The following is a 19,145-nucleotide window of genomic DNA, read 5'->3' as shown; positions in this document are numbered from 1 at the left end:
CTCGTACCAGAATAAATCTCAGTTCTTAATGCGCGCTTGTCCTGTGTCCCCCGTTCCAGTTGTTTTGTTAGTGTGTAGCGCGTTATTCCCACCAAACATTTCCAAACCTCCATAGATTACATCTCATACACCCAACATTACACTCCGACACCTGTCCCTGGTCTCAGGCCCGCTCTACACTCTTCCTCATTTCGTGGGGATGTGGACCAAACCAAACACTTTACAGACGGAAAACCCGTCTCTTGAGCGGTGGGAGGCGCTGCTGACCAGCGGTAACCTGGAGGACCAACGGACCTTCATACAACAAATACGCGGGGCAGCCCAAGCCAGTGGAGCCATGGAATGAAAGCCCCACCCCTAAGCTCGCCCAACTCCCCTTCACCTCAATAAAGTTTTTCCTCCTCCTCCTCCCACTGGCCGTGATGAGGCACTCGCTTCGCACATAACCTTTACATAACCCTCACATAACCAACACAACCTTCTGCAAGTAGTGCCTTTCTGTGATATTTGCCGTCGCACCACATGTTTTCGCACATCCTCCTCTCCCGTCTCTCTGCTCGGCGTTTTTCTGAACGATGATAGGCCCCTCCGGCCGTTGCCCGAGAAACGCGTGAGAAACGAACGTTTTGCTTGCGTTTTCTTCTTTCGTTGGCGCCATATGCAGGCCGTCTGCCTCTGCTGCGGGTCCAGGTCCTGTTGACTTACACGCTGACAATTCGAACTCTACATTTAATGCCGCGTTATACCCGATTGCGGTGCATTTCAGTGCACAAGACAGAGTGAAAATGGCTTCGTGCTGTTCGCGATTGCTCGAGGAAAAAACGACATCAGCCGTAAAAAAAAATGCCTCCAAAACATCGCCCCTAAGGACTTTGTTTCAACAAAGTACACCGTCCTCGGCGAGGTGCTGTACATTTGGTGGTACCTCAACTATGTGCATTCCTGAAACTTTGTGCGAGATCATCAGGAAGCTGATAATCTTGTTTAAGTCGCTGATCATTGTGCGTCGTTTCGCACGCTATCCTTTCTATTTGATGGTATTGCTCTGTGTTTTCTTTTCGTGACTGTTGGCGTGCGGAATACGCCTATTATAGCAAATTTAATATCTGAGTCTCAGTGAAGGCTTTCACGAAAAACATTTACATCACAACAGAAATTTTATTGGCATGGCGCAGAGTAGAAAACATGTTGATTTTCGTAGCGTATAGGGCAGTCTCTTCCCCCCTCCCCTTCCCCAGGCTCTTATCTGGAGGCTTTAACGGCGTTATACCACCGTCTGTCTAAGGATGATAGGGTATAAGGCGTTTGTTCTACGGTCGCTACTGCGCGCCGCTTTACCGCGATAACGAGGTCTAACGCCACCTGAGGAGCTATTCACAGAAAAGATGCCTTTAAGGGCGAGCTCTGACTTGTCGCAGGCGATATTGTTATAACATACTGCATTGAATGCTGTTTTCAAACTAACATTAGATCCCTAATCTCTGTAGTTTATAAATGGCACGAATTTCTTCCGTAAGCTCGCTCCGTCACGGAAAGACATCATTTCAGATCGCGCTTTGCAGTGCTGAAAATTAATTCATCACGGGCATCTGAAGCACCCCTTAAATGCATTCGAGGGATTAGCGCAGACGACTCACCGAGAGGTTATAAGCTTTCCACCACTTAGGTCTTCCTTGGCTCCAGCAGGCACCCAAACATTTTACGCCAAACCCCTAACCGGACTCACTTCTGCCGTAGAGAATAACATTTACGAAAATTACTAGGAAACAAAATTGATCGCTTTCAAGCAGCCGTGAAATTTGTATTGACCATGCAATAAGCCCCCGGCATGCGCATCACTCCCAAGGCCCGGATTAAATTTTTTCGGCCTGAAATTGGCTAAAAAAAATGCGTAACGCGATTTAAAGCAAATGTCCCAGCAGCCACTATCGTGATTCTGAAACTTGACGCGTGAAAAGACATCTTTAACTGAATTACTGTAATCTTTAACTCACTCTATTGCAAAATAACAGCGTCATAAAAAAAAATTCCGTGAAAATGAACCGCTGGGTCAAATCAGCAGATAGCGGATCGTCACTGTGCCGAAAAATATGGAAGAATATACAACAAGAACGTAAATCTTATGTTAAGAAAAACTCTGCCCTATTGATGAGTACGGAGTGCACTTTAATTGTTCATGCCGCAAGCGCTCACGTTTAGCACTTTATTGCTCAAACGAGACACTGATAAAGGTGGCTCGTCGTAGAGTCAAGCATGTCGCATTACTTTCTAGTGGTTGTGTTTGTTATTGGAGGATGAAACAAGAAGCGCTAGCTTAGGCGCGCTCGTGTGCCAGCAACACATAGGGCCGGAGAGAGCGCGATGTCCTTCGAAGTGTGCCGTGCGCAGCGCGCACAGCTGTCACAACAGGATAATCGAGGAGCAAAGCACGGGAGTGGAGGAGAGTCTCGCTACTTTCAGTATCAAGGAGCTTTATTTCGTCAAGGCTGTGAGCGCCGCTTCTCGGCGATAGGCAAAAGTAGGAGTGTGGCCATGAATGAGGCGGTCGCCACGATGAGGCGCTCGCATTAATAATAATAATAATAATTGGTTTTCAGGGGGGGGGGGAGGAAATGGCGCAGTATCTGTCTCATATATCGTTGGACACCTGAACCGCGCCGTAAGGGAAGGGTAAATGAGGGAGTGAAAGAAGAAAGGAAGAGAGAGGTGCCGTAGTGGAGGGCTCCGGAATAATTTGGACCACCTGGGGATCTTTAACGTGCACTGACATCGCACAGCACACGGGCGCCTTAGCGTTTTTCCTCCATAAAAACGCAGCCGCCGCGGTCGGGTTCGAACCCGGGAACTCCGGATCAGTAATCGAGCGCCCTAACCACTGAGCCACCGCGGCGGGGCCGCTCGCATTGGAGAATACTTTAAACGCCGTTTATGGCCTGTTCATCGCGGCGCGCCTAGTTTTGCCTCTGGCCCTGATGGGGCTCTCGCATGCAGACAACACTTACAACACGCTCGAGGCAGAGATATTGAAGCGCGCAAACCAGCAGCACGCGCCTTTGGCGGGTAGTGAAACTATCTCCTAACCTCCTCACAATGTTGTCAGGGTGGAACCAGCGGAACACAGACGCAGGACAAGAAAAGGAGGTACACACACCACACCGCTGGACTTGCAACTGATTTATTTCGAAGAAAACCACCACATTTAAAGGATTCCCTGCGCAAGCGCACACTCTGGATGAAGGGAACAACTGTATTAAGATAAAAGAAAGTTATATTCTTTATCCGTGATAAAAACCGAGGGATCGCTGACACACTTTTCCTTGTTTTTCCTGATTAGAAACGCTTCAAGAATTTCACGCTCTCGTCTTGTTCTCCCCCGACCGATAATGCTCGTGCGGTGAAGCAAAGGAGAACATCCCTCGCATACCTTAACATACAAGGCTAAATTGCTGCCAGTGCCTGAATTGAACGTTGATCGGTGCTGCCTCAGACGTTCATTGATGCACCCTCCGGTTTGCCCGATGTAGGTTTTCCCACAGGACAATGGGATGCAATATACCACTCCTACTTCACACGAAGTGAACCTCGTCTGGTGCTTGGTTTTACAGGTCCCCTTTTTCTGCGGACCACCAGACATACGGGCGCACAAACCAGATAGTTTCCGGGGGGCAGAAAAAACCGCAGTGACATCGAATTTTTGTGCCACTTTTTTTAGACCATGCGATGTCTTGTGGCAGTAAGGAAGCACTTCAATCTTCTTCCTGTTCTCTTGCGATGGACTAGCAGACTTAGCCGACAGTTTCTTCATCTTATTCCCCAGTGATTCAGCCACTGCAAGCAAAACCGACGAGGGAAACCCAGAATCTGACAACCGCGCGACCTGCTCGGCCAGACTTTGCTGCATGACATGTGGGCAACTTTTCTTGAGAGCGTTCGAAAAACACAAATTTGCGATGCTGCGCTTCACCAGCTTCGAATGCGCCGATTCATATGGCAAAAGCGACTTTTTAGTCCTGGGCGAATATTTCCAACACACGTGCCCATCGGGTAAAAAAGTCAATTCTAAATCAAGGAACCTAATGGTCTTGTCAGATGGAATCTCTTTGGTAAAAGCCAAGTTGTTAGAGCATGCGCTAAAAACATTTAAAAGCTGGTCTGCCACAAGAGTGAGCTTGTCAGTTTCGTTTAATTTTAAAATGACTAGAAAATCGTCCACATATCTGAAAACCCTAATAACACGTGTGTCTTGAATGGAATCCTGTAGAATCGAGTCAATTTTTGCTAAAAAAATTTCGCACAGAAATGGCGCTACACACGAGCCAATGCAGATACCTCGGTTTTGCACCACGTACTTGCTGTCATATTGAACAATTGTCGAATTTAAATACACCTTCAACAGCTCAAGGAAAGATTCCAGAGATATGCCACACTTGTTCTGGAAGGAAATTGTCCCCGTTTTTTCAATTAATTCGCGTACAGCACAAAAGAGTTAATCATGCGGAACAGAGTAAAACAAGTCCTCAATGTCCAAAGAGAAGGCTGCATTGGCACCGGGAAAACCGGAACAGAGGCACTCCACCAGGTTCAGTGTGCTCTTCACCTTAAGGGATCCGTCGGCACCAGACCATCGAAGGAAACCTTGAGGTAGTTGGAGACCACTTTTTGCCAGGAGCCTTCTTCTGTAACGATGGCCCTGAACGGATAACCAGGCTTATGAGTTTTAGCGCTGAAGAACGCCCGCAGGACGTCTTGATCACTCTTCCGAACTTCTTCTTCAAGGCGACGCAAATTCAGCCGATTTAATAGCCCCAATGCCAGAGCCTTAGCCTTTCGTGGTTTTAAGTCTGAATTCCTGAAGTTCTTCTCGATAGCCTCGGTGGCTTTTGTCTTAAAAAGTGAAGAAGGCAACACCACAAACCCACCTTCCTTATCTGCTTGCAGAAGGCTGAGGCCCCCCTGCTGGAAATGGTTGACCAAGGGGCGAAGATCCTTGCTTCTTTTATGTCGGCTGGGCCAAGTCCGTGCAAGACAGCCGACTCCCTCCGAGACGCAGTAACTCTTCTCCTCAGGTGGTGCCTTACCAGCAATACTGTGCACAGCTGCCAGAAGTTCATGCTTTCGAACCTGCGGCTCCAGGGCGTACTTAGGGCCAAGCTTTAGTAGGTTGTCGAACTCCGATGGAAGGGAGGCTCCTTCTAGGTACGTCACAGCTGTCCTTGTTTCAGGCTCTCTCTTTTTCTTGGGCAAATGTCGTCGAAGGTCGTTCCAGTAGGTTTCCGTAAGTATGGATGCTAGGCGAAATTGTTCACGAAGCCTGCTAGAAGCCGCCCAGGGATTCCCGATCTGAAGGCAGGCATGCCGCAGCCAATCCCGCAGGTGTCTAACCTGCCGATATAGCTCCGACTTGAGTATTCTACAGACACGCTTCCAGTGGCCTGAAGACGGTGGCAGAGCGCCGAAAAGCTGCGTCTGTGTTCCGCTGGTTCCACCCTGACAACATTATGAACCAACTAGCCCAGCAATTTACGCTCCTGAACCTCCTCACACTTCACCCACAAGGAGCGCTGGTTGCCTTGATTTTGCTTGGTCGCTTCTGAGCCGATGCCCAGGCATGGAAAACAGGACGCTGTGCTCCGGCAAAAAGCCCCAGCCGGTAAAAACATATAGTCACAATGTTGCCGCAGGTAGGACCAATGGCACTGAAAACACAGAGTCAATTTCTTTTACTTCGTCAGGTGCTCCTGCTCGATGATAAAAATGTGACGTCAGCATAGCCATCCGCATAGCTCTCCAGGCACCCTCCGGGACCGGGAGAAGCACACTTCGGTAGGTAACCCTCCGAGCACACACCTACGAGCCCATCATCTCCATCCCTGAATCAGCTTGTACCTCTCGCATAAGAGACGAATGATCTAACCACTAGGCCCCCGCTGCGGTTGCTTCACGGTTACAGCTTTAGCTCGCTTAGTTCTTTCCTCAGATTGCCGCTGCTGGAGTCGGAGTCCTTAAGCGCACCGTCTGGAACCTACGGCTAAGCCTACGCCTCCGAAATGACATCCCAGCACCTCCTCAGCCAGCACGTCCCGCACGTACCTGTCTCGCCAAATACAACGCGCGCGAAATAACCACTAGGCCACCGCTGTTTTGACCTTTTGACAAGAGCTTCCACTACAACACACCCGCTCCAAGATATCCCCGTCTTTTCGCGATCACAAGCTAGTTGATGATGCTAGGTTCTTTTGACGCAAAGGCATTTAAGGCCAAAGAGCGCCAAACACGAGTTTTTTGGTCGGATCAGACTAATATATGTTAAAATCAACACCGGGTGTATTGGACCTAAGACTAGTGGCTGTACGAATGATTATAGTGGGTCATGATAGTGATCACAAGCGAGTTAAAGCGGCATTATTCCCGTTACAAACTTCTAACTTTCCTGTATTTTTTTCGTGATTCACAAATACTTAAACTTTTGCGTTCTATTTGCTCCGTAACATGAATTAACATTATCGGCTCTCGGATATGTTTGCTACAACCAGATTTTCTTGCCGTTAATCGGACCAAAACAATGTTTTTATTCGTTTATGCCAATTTTTCCCAAGTTATCGGTTATTGATAGCTACTGTAGGCCGCTTGAGCCTTGTGCATGAACGCTGTCAGCTAATTCTTAAGGCGGCACAAAAGAGAAAGAAACACTTCCACTCCATTTACGCCTTACAAATATAGACTACTTACTTTATCTCAAAACATCTTCAAAGTTGAAATCGCCATACACAAGGTATAATATGATCTGTCTGCAAAGAATTAACTTCAAGACGAATTTTTCCACCGCTTGCACGCTAAGATTCGATCACTTCTTCGCAAACAACAAAGCTTTCTTCGAAGCCGAAACTCAAGAAAACTAGACAGAAATGAGCACCCCGAGAAACCGCCAGAAGTAGCCAGAAATAGCCATAGAATCAACCTTTACTGAGAAAAATAAATGGATTGCGTCGTCCTCTATGTTTCATCAATGCACTCAACAATAACAATAGATGCAAATATAGTGACAACTTTAAACGCAAACAGCGGCACCGTGTTTAGCCTGCATTTTTTAAATGGACAGCATCATTCCAGAATACAAGGTACAACTGTGATTCACAAGGCATTTAGTTTTATCATCTGTAGTAAATACGCCGTGGGAGTAAGGGCTGAAAAGCACTGAGAAAATTCGGTAATGTATGGTGAACACTTACGCGAGAAATTGTAACGCTGCCTACTCGACCACATGTTGAATACACCACCTTAAACGTGACTGCTTGATGAGTGATTATCAGAAGGCAATAATAAGAACTTCTGTTAAGCATGTATTTACTTGTCATGGAGGAACGCCTTGCTCTTATAATAATAATAATAATAATAATAATAATAATAATAATAATAATAATAATAATAATAATAATAATAATAATAATAATAATTGGTTTTTGTGGAAAGGCAATGGCGCAGTATCTGTCTCATATATCTTTGGACACCTGAACCGCGCCGTAAGGGAAGGGTTAAAGGAGGGAGTGAAAGAGGAAAGGAAGAGAGAGGTGCCGTAATGGAGGTCTCCGCAATTATTTCGACCACCTGGGGATATTTAACGTGCACTGACATCGCACAGCACACGAGCACCTTAGCGTTTTGCTTTCATAAAAACGCAGCCGCCGCGGTCGGGTTCGAAACCGGGAACTCCGGATCAGTAGCCGAGCCCCCTAACCACTGAGCCACCGCGGCTGGTGGAGTACTTTTTCTCAAGCTCAATTTTCTGTACTGTCTTGAAGACCCAAGAAGCAATGTCATCCCGCTCATGAAGCACTGTTTGCTAAAAACGTGGCAACTCTAGAATAGCTTGTTCAGAGAGGTCATTTATTATTCTGACGCCACATATGCACTAGCCTAACTTGAAACCCAGTAACCACCTTCGCTCGATTTATCATGTGGCGTTGCTAGCCGTTGTAACAATAGAAACCGCATCTGCAAACCTGACTCAGAAGGGAATAAAATACCTTTGTTCAGCTCCACAGGCCTAAAGCGCGCTGAATAAGAGGCGAAATGCCAACGCACGTGTACCTTGTTTTATTCTTTAAAAAATTTAAGCCTAAATGTTAGTTTCCGGCCAAGACCTTCTATGCGTTCTCTCCAGGCTTTGGCTGCTGTTTCTGTAATGACCCACTATATTATCAAAGGAGAGCAAAATATTCTTATCTCAGCACCAGTGAGCGAAACGACCAGAAAGGGAGACTTAATTAATGGAGCCAGTTAACGATTAGCAGCCCTCTGTTAGGTGTCGTGAAATTTTTGTCATTTCGTCTTCGTTCATAATAAAAAACGAGCAGTGAATATAACTATCCTGCCTAGGCAGTATGTCAAAGACCGGTCAGAGCTGGATAAAAAGCATAGCAGATTGTTTTCAAGAAAAATTCTATACAAGAGCAAATTTTTGTTGAGTATATTAAGTATCATTAGGGAAGAGTGGGACAAAACGCTGCTGAAATTTGCAAAATATCGCGTCGCCCTATTTATGATATTTTCTGGTGTCATGAACCAAATACTGTTAAATTATTTGTTGCCGCCGAGATATCAGGCTCATTAAATGTTAAGAGGCCAGCGAAAAAAGAACACAGTTAAATTGAATGAAATTAAAACATTAGAATGTCCTATTTGTCAGACGAAGCTAACTTCGCGCGCAGTGATCGGGAAACTGCGTAAAGCGTTCACTTTGCAAGGGTGTCTCATTTTGACTCCTTCAGTGCCGCATTTTGCTCCACCTTTGAGTCTATAGACCTTTCTCCGAGTCGTTGACAGAGTTTGTACGTCTATCCGGATGCCAAGCACTATTGCAGACGGAACCCAAAACTCTTTTCTCCTGTCACCCACTACACACTGCGCACATCTACAGCCAGACTTGTTCGGGGTTCCAAAGTAACAAAATGCCGCACTTTTTCCCACTCTCCTCTAATAAGTTTTACAAAGGTGAAACCTGCAATTGTGTAATGTTGAACCATGTGATTGGTTTGGTTTATTGGGGTTTAACGTCCCGAAGCGACTCAGGCTATGAGGGACGCCGTAGTGAAGGGCTCCGGAAATTTCGACCACCTGGGGTTTTTTAACGTGCAGTGACAGCGCACAGAACACGGGCCTCTAGAATTTCGAAATTCGACCACCGCAGCCGGGATCGAACCCTCGTCTTTCGGGTCAGTAGCCTAGCTCCATAACTACTGAGCCACCGCGGCTGTCGTTGGACCATGAGAGCTTGAACATATTATAATAATTGAAAGTTCATACGTAGTACTGATATCAGTCCAAAGCTGATAAAAATGCTTTACTATCACGTCAGAAATCCTTACAATGACTTGTCGGAAGATCGCCAGCAGAAATCCGTGCGTGAAACTCTGTTAGCTCATTTCTTGTTATTTCCACGTACAAGGCTTCAGAAAATGCTTTAGAGTCCATAGGATCGGAAGGAGTCTAATTAGTAGAAACTTTTTTTTTTCTCGCACTTGCCTAACAACCTAATTGTGGCGTGGTTATTGGTGAGTGGTTGGCATAAGAACAACGAATTCATGAGGTTCTGAATGATTCTGTTTTCACTTATATTTCTGCACATCTTTTTTAATATAGCAGAATGAAACCTAATTAACCACAACAGCAACATTTTTGCCACGCTTCCTTCATTTTCTATTTCAGAATCATGGCGAAATAGCCGCTATATACATCCTCGTAGTTCCATAACATCTTTATTTTTACTCACCTTCTTTTGATTGCTGATAAGTACTAGTCAGCCGATGATTTGCCACGAGAATTTTTAAACGTTAGCATTTGGGCGGATGTCATAAACAGAGAAAAAGCTCGGTAAGTGTCTCTATCATGGGACGGACATGAAAAATGAAACTTTTAACTTTTCAATGCACTTTCAATCCTGTGCGATGTGGAAGCCACCAGCAAAAGCTTTCTCTGTATAGTTCACAGCAACACGTGGATAAAAGGCTGTCTTTTGGGCAAACTCCATTCTCAGAGTTAGAATAGCATGTCGTGTCACACAGCATGAGACAATGATTGCTTCGTAACAAAAAAATAACGGACGATTAAATGCCGTTACCGACAAACCGGAGTTTGCAGTATAGGTATGACTGTTGAGGACAAAAGCCTCAGTAACAACATATGATAAAATATTTCTTTAGCCGCTGGTCACAGCCATACTAAACCAGATGAAGGTTGGAATCATGTGGTCTTGCGTGTGGTACTAAAAGGAAATGGCAAATTTTGAATTTATGCTCCAAGATGGGTTTCCTTGTGTCCTGGAGACTTCTATCACCGCTAATACATTTCGCTTTTACACTAATCATCCTCCCTTTGCGCCTCTGAACTTGATTTCGCCGTCCCTTATTCATTACGGTGCAGCTCGCACTTGTGCTAGGTGGACATTTTTGAAGGGCGGAAGGTTGTGCTGAATGGGTGGCTGGAGTCTTTTTATGGGGAGGGGGGTGGGGGGGTTGGTGGAGTGCGAGGATCGTAAGCGGGATATGCATTTTTAACGGAGGGGGCACCTCCAGGCGTCCAGCGGAGGGTGCTTGACAGACTCGTAGTCTTGACACACACACACAATCACACGACATTTTCGCCGAACGAGAATTACAGTTCTAAAGCAGAAAAAGCTGTTTATGCAATTTTTTTTAGAGAATATGGCCTCCTGATGATAACTGCTGATGGGGAAAACCAAAGCGTTTTGCAGCAGTTTGGCCCTATAGCTGTTTGGTGTACCCGCTGAACCAGCTTACACCTGCGTGCAGCTGGCACAGAATCTCGCTATTCCAACCGGCTGCGAGCAGCATGTCCCCATTACACTGCAGTATAAGCAGTCACGTCGCAATTGGAGCTCTGCAGCCCTACGTTTCAGCAATATTTTTAAGTGTAGACCTAAACTGATGCGTTTGGCATTTAAACATGGAACGAGAAAAAGCATCATCAATAGAGAGATTTAGTACTGCGCAGACGTACTATACTAAATGTACGTTACGTCAGTAAGGTAAGAACTTGGGCATGTTCGTTCGTTTTTCCGAGTTATAGTGCATCACAGGGCAAGGACGGAGAACAAGAACAAGCACTGTGCGTATCATTTCTTGTTCTCTCTCCTTGTCCTGTGGTGCGCTATAATACGGAGATAGATGTGCAGTCTTTGTCAAAAGTACATAGCCCAAGGGGTTTGCTTCCAAGCCCTGCAGTGCGGCTACTCTTGCATACTCAAGGACCCTAAACTTACTAAGGCGGTGGGAACGGAAGTTCTCAACCAACCCAAGCTTAGGATTGTAAACTGTGATTAAGAGAACCGATACACGGCTTGGAAGCAAACCCCTTGGGCTGTATATTTTTGACAAAGACTGTACGTATTGCCGGACGCCTTCTGGGCACAAAATGGCAGGAGCGCGGCCAGGAATCAGGCAAACGTCAGCGGTAGTACATGGGCGCTATTCGAAATCTAGCGAATAAAATCCTGACTGCGCTCAGCACGTTATGTTCTACGTATAAGACAACCTGCGAGCCTACGTAGAGATGCATTGATATCCGATTCAGGGAAAATAGGAACAGGCGGTACTGAACATTAGTCAGGTTAGAATACCTTCCGCATATGAGATATACTGCATCAGCCATGTGAGTTAAGAAGAATGTACCGGTAAAGACTTCCGGATTTCATTTTCGGTTTTGGGGAGAAAAAGAATGAACCTAACCAAAAGATTACGGAAGTGCACCTCCCATGACCGGGAAAGCAACGCCGAAGGGCGCCTTCCAGGACACTGAAGCAATGGAAGTGGCGTGACATATTAGCTGTACCATGGCTCATCTGCCCCCCGCGGTTAGGCCTGCAGCTCGTTGCCCTGTTTTTCGGCTGCGGCAGCCATACTGTGGTGGTATCGAAACACCAAAGCTGCTCGCGTGCTCCGCGATCTGAGCGCATAGTAAAGAGAAATAGTTGGTCCAAATCGGTCCAGAGCCCACCCCTATGTTAACAGTTCCTCTCTTGCTTCTTGCGCTCTTTTTATCATCCCTTGAAAACTGAAAACTGGTTTTGAGGCCCATCCATCATGTAAATCCTCATAGCTTTGCTCACAAGCGAGCTTTTACTTTATCCCACACACAAGGCCCCAGCACTCCCTGCTCTCTCAAACGCTACGCCACTACTCTGAGAAGAGTCGATTGAGCTCGCCCACATGGGCTGATGCGAGCCTGCCGGCACCATGCTGTGAAAAGCGGGCGAGTGCAAGCTGCCATATTTTGTGCAGGCCTTCTCTACCGGCTGAGTATGATGCGAACTTCGCCATGACAGAGATGTTGCGCTTTCAGCGTCTAACCACTGTCGCGGTAAGATAGATGTATTGAAATTTTGAGTGCCATGCTATTAACAAAAAGGATGGTTTCGAACACGTGTTTGAAGGGTGTTACGCGAGGGTGCTTTGAGTTGTTGGTGGTACCAAATAGGACTACAATCAGGCAATCTCCTGTTCTATTTGCAGCGGAGGCGACGAAAATATGGCACGTAGGCGTGGATGAGGAGTCAGTGCGTGAGACAACAGCTAGTACTTGCGCCTCTGGCGCGACTGCAAAAGGGGGGAGGTTAATGTAATCGTTTATTCATTGGTCTCTAAAAAAGCCTCAAATTGGTTCCTAACGTGTTTTTTTTTTTGGAGGGGGGGAGTCTTTAGTGGTTTCTTGCTTTCGGTAAGGCTGAAGGATCCTGCGACAAAATGTGTTAATCTCTTGTTTGAATAGCTGGCACACCAACTAGGCAACGCTAGAGGCTGGCGGCTTTCTGGTTTGGTTTGGTTTATGGGAGTTAAACGTCCCAAAGCGACTCTGGCTATGAGGGACGCCGTAGTGAAGGGCTCCGAAAATTTCGGCCACCTGGGGCTCTTTAACGTGCACTGACATCGCACTGTCCGGCAGCTTTCTAACATAGAGATTAATAAGAGCTTAATTGATGCCTTCACTATATTCTCTAATAAATAAAAATTTTTATGCCTGAGCAACGTGGAAACTGACAAACTGTGTTGTGTAAGCAGGGCCGGATATAAAATAAAAACTGAGTTCGCTTCATCTTGCAATCATGATCTACTCAAATGACATTCTGCACACAAGTTATTGTTCATTCCTCATAATCTATTTATCGGTTTCTTAGCAGCAAAATCCTTATTTATTGCTATACGCTTACAGCAGAAGTCCTAATCACTTTATGGTTTATGGGGGTTTTAAAGTCCCAAAGCGACTCAGACTGTAAGGGAGGCCGTAGTGAAGGACTTCGGAAATTTCGACCACCTGGAGTTCTTTGATGTGCACTGATATTGCCCAGTACACTGGCGTTTAGAATTTCGCCTCCATCGAAATGCGACAGCCGTGGCCAGGATCGAATCCACGTCTTTCAGGTCAGCAGCCGAGCACCATAACCACTGCGCCACCAAGACGGCTTTTAATCAGTTCAGCAGCAAACCTACTTCAGCAGGAAGTAGAATGCAGCATATAAGCCAGTAATATGCGTTGCGGGGATAATTGGTCCAATCTTAGAATTCTTTTTTGCGCACACAGAGACAACACAGTAAGGACGGGGATCAATTTGAAACTATCTGGTAAGTTGTCAACTATCTTGCAAAATAGTTGCAATTTGCAAAATAATTGCAAGTTGCAAAATAGCCGCAAGTTGAGTCCCGTCCTGTCTTCCTCATCCTTGCTGTGTCCTCTTTGTGTGCGCAAAAAAGTAACTCTAAGCATGTTATCTATACTAAAGTTACTCTATCCATGGTGACCAGCGTCATATTCCTCTGCTTCTGAGGAAAAGCAGCAAACGAAATTTTATTTTAGAATAGGTCTTTTCTCGGGTGCTTATATAAACTTTGTTTATTTTCTAAATCTGGTTTCGCCAGAAAAGTATGAATGCCATACTACTCAGAAAAGGCTTAGGCCGGTATTTGATCTTAGCACCATGGCACTGTTTTAAAAAAGTTATACCCTCAGATTTTTTCCGCTAAGTCACCACAGCGAAGCTGTTCCCAAGTCTCAGTGAAAGGAAGCAATAAAAGGTAACCGTATCCATCTCAGTGCATTTCAACGCGTCCTCTTTTGCATTAACGACAGTTAGTGGCTGCAAGAGCGAAGTATAGCTGTGCGAATATTTGAAATCGGTAACACGCGTGATGTAATTGTTTAAAAGGTCATTGGCTCTCTGCTTATCTCGTGGACGTGACAAATGGTTCTTCGTTGGTCGAGCCATTCTTAAATCATTTCTGCTTTGTTCTTGTTCATTCAAGATTTTATTGCTGCAAGCCCCGCAGGTCAATGCTTTGTTCCTCGCAACCCATGCTTTGAAACAGGGGGGCAGTGCTCCTATTCAAACAATAATGTTCTACTTGTCAAGGCCTTACTGTTGTAAGAGGTCCAAGAAGAGGCGCTGAAAATGGTGAAAATTTTGGCATTTTGTTGAGTCAAACCGTAAAGCTCCCCAGTACGAACGAGGTCAGTGGAGCAGTATAAATTCAGGTGCGCAGATTATGCCCACAAGAGATCGTTTCAGAGGGCCTTCTTGATATCATCCAACCATGACTCAGGGAAAGCTGCTGTCCTTCACTCTTCTTCTCGCCGCTGTCGTTGCGATGTGAGTATAACGTTAGCATATATTTAAAAATTAACCTAATCTATAGTTTGAAAAGAGAAATGAGAATTCAATGTGCTGTCGTGAAAACCTCTTCTTGGCATTACTGAGTGAAATTATAAGCATGGCAGTTTTTATAAGCTCTGTCATTGTTGCAGCATTGGAAGATCATCCGCAGAGTATTTTTCCCATGAGGCCGAATTTGGAGCCGTCGCATTGAACGGACCTTATCCTTGTGGCACTGTGAGTTGCCCTTGAAACCTCTTTTCTTTTTTAAGTAAAATAGTTTTTTCGCTGATTAACTGAACACGCAGCATTTCAGCCAGAGGCTGCAGCTTAGATGCAATGTCGGTACGTTCGAGGGCTGAATGCATGTTTTAGCGATATAGCTATTTGTGTCACTGCCAGCCAGCTTTGTAGTCGTGAACTGTATCCGACCAAATCTCTCGCCCTTCTCATCCCCTGCTGTAGTATATCGTAGTTAAGGCTTACTGAGTAAGCTTTGTTGTTGATCTTGAGCTCAAGCTCCAGGAGGGCTTTAAGCGCACGCTGCCTCTGTAGACAAACAGGCCACAAAATGCACGAGGGCTGTTATCCCAACAGTGAATGCTGAGTAGTCATTACGTTCTAGTTTAGTCAGGATGATTTTTAAAATTAGCTGGAGAGAAAAAAGGGCCTGCGGCCATCCATGCACTACGAAGGTGGCGGACAGCGCAAGCTTTGTGTTTTTTTTGCCTGGTAAATTTGCTTGCCTGGTTTTGCTTGCCTGGTTTTGCTTCCCTGGTAAACCAAGCAGGCACGTAATTCGCACTTCTTTGTGTTGCTGTGCTCTATGAAAAGTTCTTCAGGAAACTCGCATAGACTACGGCACCTCTTTTTCAGGCATGTAATTTTAAGGAATCATGACATAAGTAACACTGTTACTGGCCGAAAACAGACACTGTTATAGAAACAACATCAATAAATTTATGAGCTTCCTTTCACTTCCTTCTATATTTGTTGTGTTGCACAGATATAGTGGAGCATTACATGAGCATCATCTCTTGTGATGAACTGTGTTGCGCACCGCGAGGACTAACAGTGAAATCCTCCTCTCGTCTCCACTGTCCCTTCAAGATGACTCCGCTGGCAAACCTGCGGGATAGAGCGTACAGGTGTCGTATATATGCAGGTCTAGCGACAGCGTCGGCGGCAGAAAAGATTTTGGCTAAAAACTTATATACAAAAAATGGGACAATTTCAATCCCGAAAAAATTTCATATTAAACTTGTCAAATATCCCAAGGCGAGAAGCTAAACGGACTTTCTTTCCGCATGTAAGAAATCCTGTTGAATATTCATTGCCATACAAAATGCTTAGCAGCAAGAATCCCGGCAGTAGCAGACTGATAGTGCTTGGAGTGATTGCTAAAATTGCGTTTAGTGAACGTGTGAGCGCGTACGCTGAATATCGCAGCTAGAAATTGTCTGCAGTTGATATCGGATTATCTGCAGGCTGTGATTGTATCGTGGGTAATCTGCTGATGGCGAAATATCCTCCCTCATGACTTCTTCCTCTTGCTATGCAAATCACTGTAGACCACATAGTAATTGCGCCTTTTTAGATTAGGCTGTTTGTTGCCCTGAAAAGGTTTGCGATGAGCCCACTTTTTTAACCTTATCGAATTATTTAAATTCATGCAGCAGCTGCAAAGCTATCTCTGGTTCTGATCCGCCAGAATTCTGAACTTCAGAAACGACTAGTTTCAGTGGTACTTTCGTGACATACTAAGAGGTTACCATTTACTTTGTTTACGCTTTGCAGGGCTTACTTGTTACACAGGTAAGGATAATGAATATTCTGAGCATGAAGACCTATCGTTAGCCAGTTTTCTTTTTTATATCATCGGTTATATGGACTTTTCCTGCATTTATAACTGCGCGTCTCTTCTGGGCAACGAGAGATCATACTTCTCAGCGCATGTTTGGTTTGGCCTCCTGTAAACGTTATGCTCACAATGCATCATGTCTCGTGCTGGAGGCTATGGTTGACCACTAAGCAGATATTAACGATGAAATGTGCCCACTGCTGCAGAGGTCACCAGTTCTCTGCCCGTGTCACACTGCAGCGAAGGACTGCGCGAAATATTTTTTTCTGTGTAAAAAATGTTTAACCTTGCATTTTTTCCTTTCTCGTTTTGCGATCAGTGCGTCAGATACGGAGTCCTAAGCTACGGCTGCCCGGCTGGAGCCGTATGCGTTCCAGACGGAGCCTACCATGGCGTTTGGGCTGAACCAGGCACATGCTTTTGGGGCATTTAAGCTGTGCAATAACGCGGCGCTCTGTGGACCAATAAACGGTTTCCAATGGAAGACAATATGCGTGACCTGCTTTAAATTCCATAATAGAAGTCCTTCCGGGTGCGTCTTGGGGATCATCATGAATGTATTCAGCAACATCAAGAGCCCGATTGACTGCAGCAGTCTTGCACTTCAAGCAAACAAATATTATCCTAAAACATTTAATAAGTTCCAGTCAACAGCGCTTAAAAACTGGGGATAACCTTGCCATCTAGACCCCGACTCGCAATTCCAACTGATGAAAGCAGGAGATGCTAGGACGGCTTCCGATTTCAAATCTATCTCAACACGCCGATCTAGCTTGTCGCTGCGGAAGCGCGCAGGGTGGTTGAGAGAACAAGTGCGGGTTAAAGAAATCCTAGTCGAAATCAAGAGGAAGAAATGGGCTTGGGCAGGGCATGCAATGAGTAGGCAAGATAGCCGCTGGTCCTCGAGGGTAACGGAGTGGATACCAAGAGAAGGCAAGCGTAGAAGGGGGCGGCGGAAATTTAGGTGGGCGGATGAGATTAAGAAGCTTGCAGGTAGAGGGTGGCCACAACTGGCAAAGAAGAGGGTTAATTGGAGAGACATGGGACAGGCCTTTGCCCTGCAGTGGGCGTAGTCAGGCTGATGATGCTAATGATCCCATCTACACCGGCCCCCCATTATGTTGGTGTCGGTATCTGGTACTTTCCCCCATTCCGTTGACGAATTGGGAGCTTTGTTTGTTCGCACGTAGCATTTTATTGCTGGCATTGTCATTATATTTACACCGGAAAGATGTTATAGTGAGCTCACCCACAATGGCCATCAATAAGCAGTCCGTAAGCAGAGCAGTAAGTCAGCCCAAGCACTGCTCACGCGTCCGTGGCCACTTTGTCTTATCTGCGGCTAAGATGGTCCCTTCATCGCCTGGGCACTGGCGCAGAGGTGGAAGGGGGGGGGGTGCAGCAAGGTCGCATGACTAGGCCCAGCGTACCTCACGAGCCCTCCGCCGCTTCGTCTTGTTTGTTGCCCAGTGCGGAGGTGGCGCGGGGAGCTCGGAAAATGGTAGGATAAGAACACCTTTCATGTTTCTCAAGAATGCGCACGGGGATGATGATTACTTAATGACCCGGTGATACACGTGAGATATGTGTACGACACTACGTGAAGGCGCTCTTTAGATACCATGTGCATCCACAAAAGAGGCATGAAGCTTCATTGCTGAGTAATTTGTTGTGTTTTGCGGCTTTTCTCTGCTGTTGATGCATAATAAGGGGAGCAAAGACGCCTCAAATATGCTTTGAACGGCTTCTTTCATAACAGCTTTTTCATTATTTAGAGAATAAATCAATCTGTAAAGATTGATTTATCCCGGCTGCCTTCAGTGGGCTCGGCGACTCTGACGTCGAGGACTGGCTGGCTTCCTACGAGCGCGTCAGCACGCACAACCGCTGGGACGACGCCATGGAACTAAACAACGTCTTCTTTTACCTGGCTGATGTCGCCAACCTCTGGTTCCGTAACCACGTAGCCGATATCGCCACATGGTCCACGTTCAAGACGAGCTTCACTGAGGTATTTGGCCGTCCTGGCGTGCGCAAACTTCGCGCCGAACAGCTCTTACGCGAACGGGCTCAGGAGCCTGGCGAGACATTTACTAGTTATATTGAGGACGTGGTGGATCTTTGCAAGCGCGTGAACAGCGATATGACCGAGGCTTATAAGATCCAAAATATCATGAAGGGTATCGATGAAGATGCGTTCCAAATGCTTCTAGCCAAGCAGCCGGCCACCGTGGCCTCCGTCATCAGCTTGTGCCAGAGCTACGAGGAGCTCCGCAAGCAACGCGTCCTCACTCGTCGCACCGTACAGCCTGCCGACGTCCTGTCCGCTGATGTCGAGACCGCAGGAGGGCAGCAGCTCAGGCATGACATTCAAAAGTTCATTCGAGAGGAGATCGCACGCCAACTAGCGCTCATCTCTGGAGTTCGGAACCCCCCGCCAGCGCTGTCTCCCACCCTTCAGCAGACGATCCGAGCCCAAGTCGCGGAGGCCCTGCCACCCCTGCCCCAGCAACCTGTGGCTGCCCCTCTTACGTACTCCGCCGTTCTTGCCAGTCCACCATCCCATCCCTTGAGCCCTTTTCAAGACGCCACTCAAGCGCCGCCACCTTCGACGCCCCCACCTGA

At 46.4% G+C, this 19,145-nt stretch overlaps 1 protein-coding gene across 2 annotated transcripts in view; it reads left to right on the top strand.

Annotated features, from left to right (window-relative positions):
- Positions 1-17,009, top strand: part of LOC144121304 (uncharacterized) — a 35,777-nt gene extending 18,768 nt beyond the window's left edge. The window contains exons 1-3 of one of the 2 annotated variants that reach the window (XM_077654447.1): positions 14,547-14,656; positions 14,812-14,896; positions 16,840-17,009. In XM_077654447.1, the coding sequence (XP_077510573.1) occupies positions 14,601-14,656; positions 14,812-14,896; positions 16,840-16,953 (255 nt within the window). In that variant the 5' untranslated portion in view covers positions 14,547-14,600 and the 3' untranslated portion in view covers positions 16,954-17,009. Of the gene's footprint in view, positions 1-14,546; positions 14,657-14,811; positions 14,897-16,839 lie in introns of those variants that run through there. The other variant, XM_077654448.1, reaches the window with a different exon arrangement.
- Positions 17,010-19,145: the final 2,136 nt, after the last annotated feature.

Source organism: Amblyomma americanum, chromosome 2, assembly GCF_052857255.1.
Source record: "Amblyomma americanum isolate KBUSLIRL-KWMA chromosome 2, ASM5285725v1, whole genome shotgun sequence".
Lineage (NCBI taxonomy): Eukaryota > Metazoa > Arthropoda > Arachnida > Ixodida > Ixodidae > Amblyomma > Amblyomma americanum.
The sequence above is the reverse complement of the archived record's forward strand: the minus strand, read 5'-3'. Positions and strand labels throughout refer to the sequence as shown.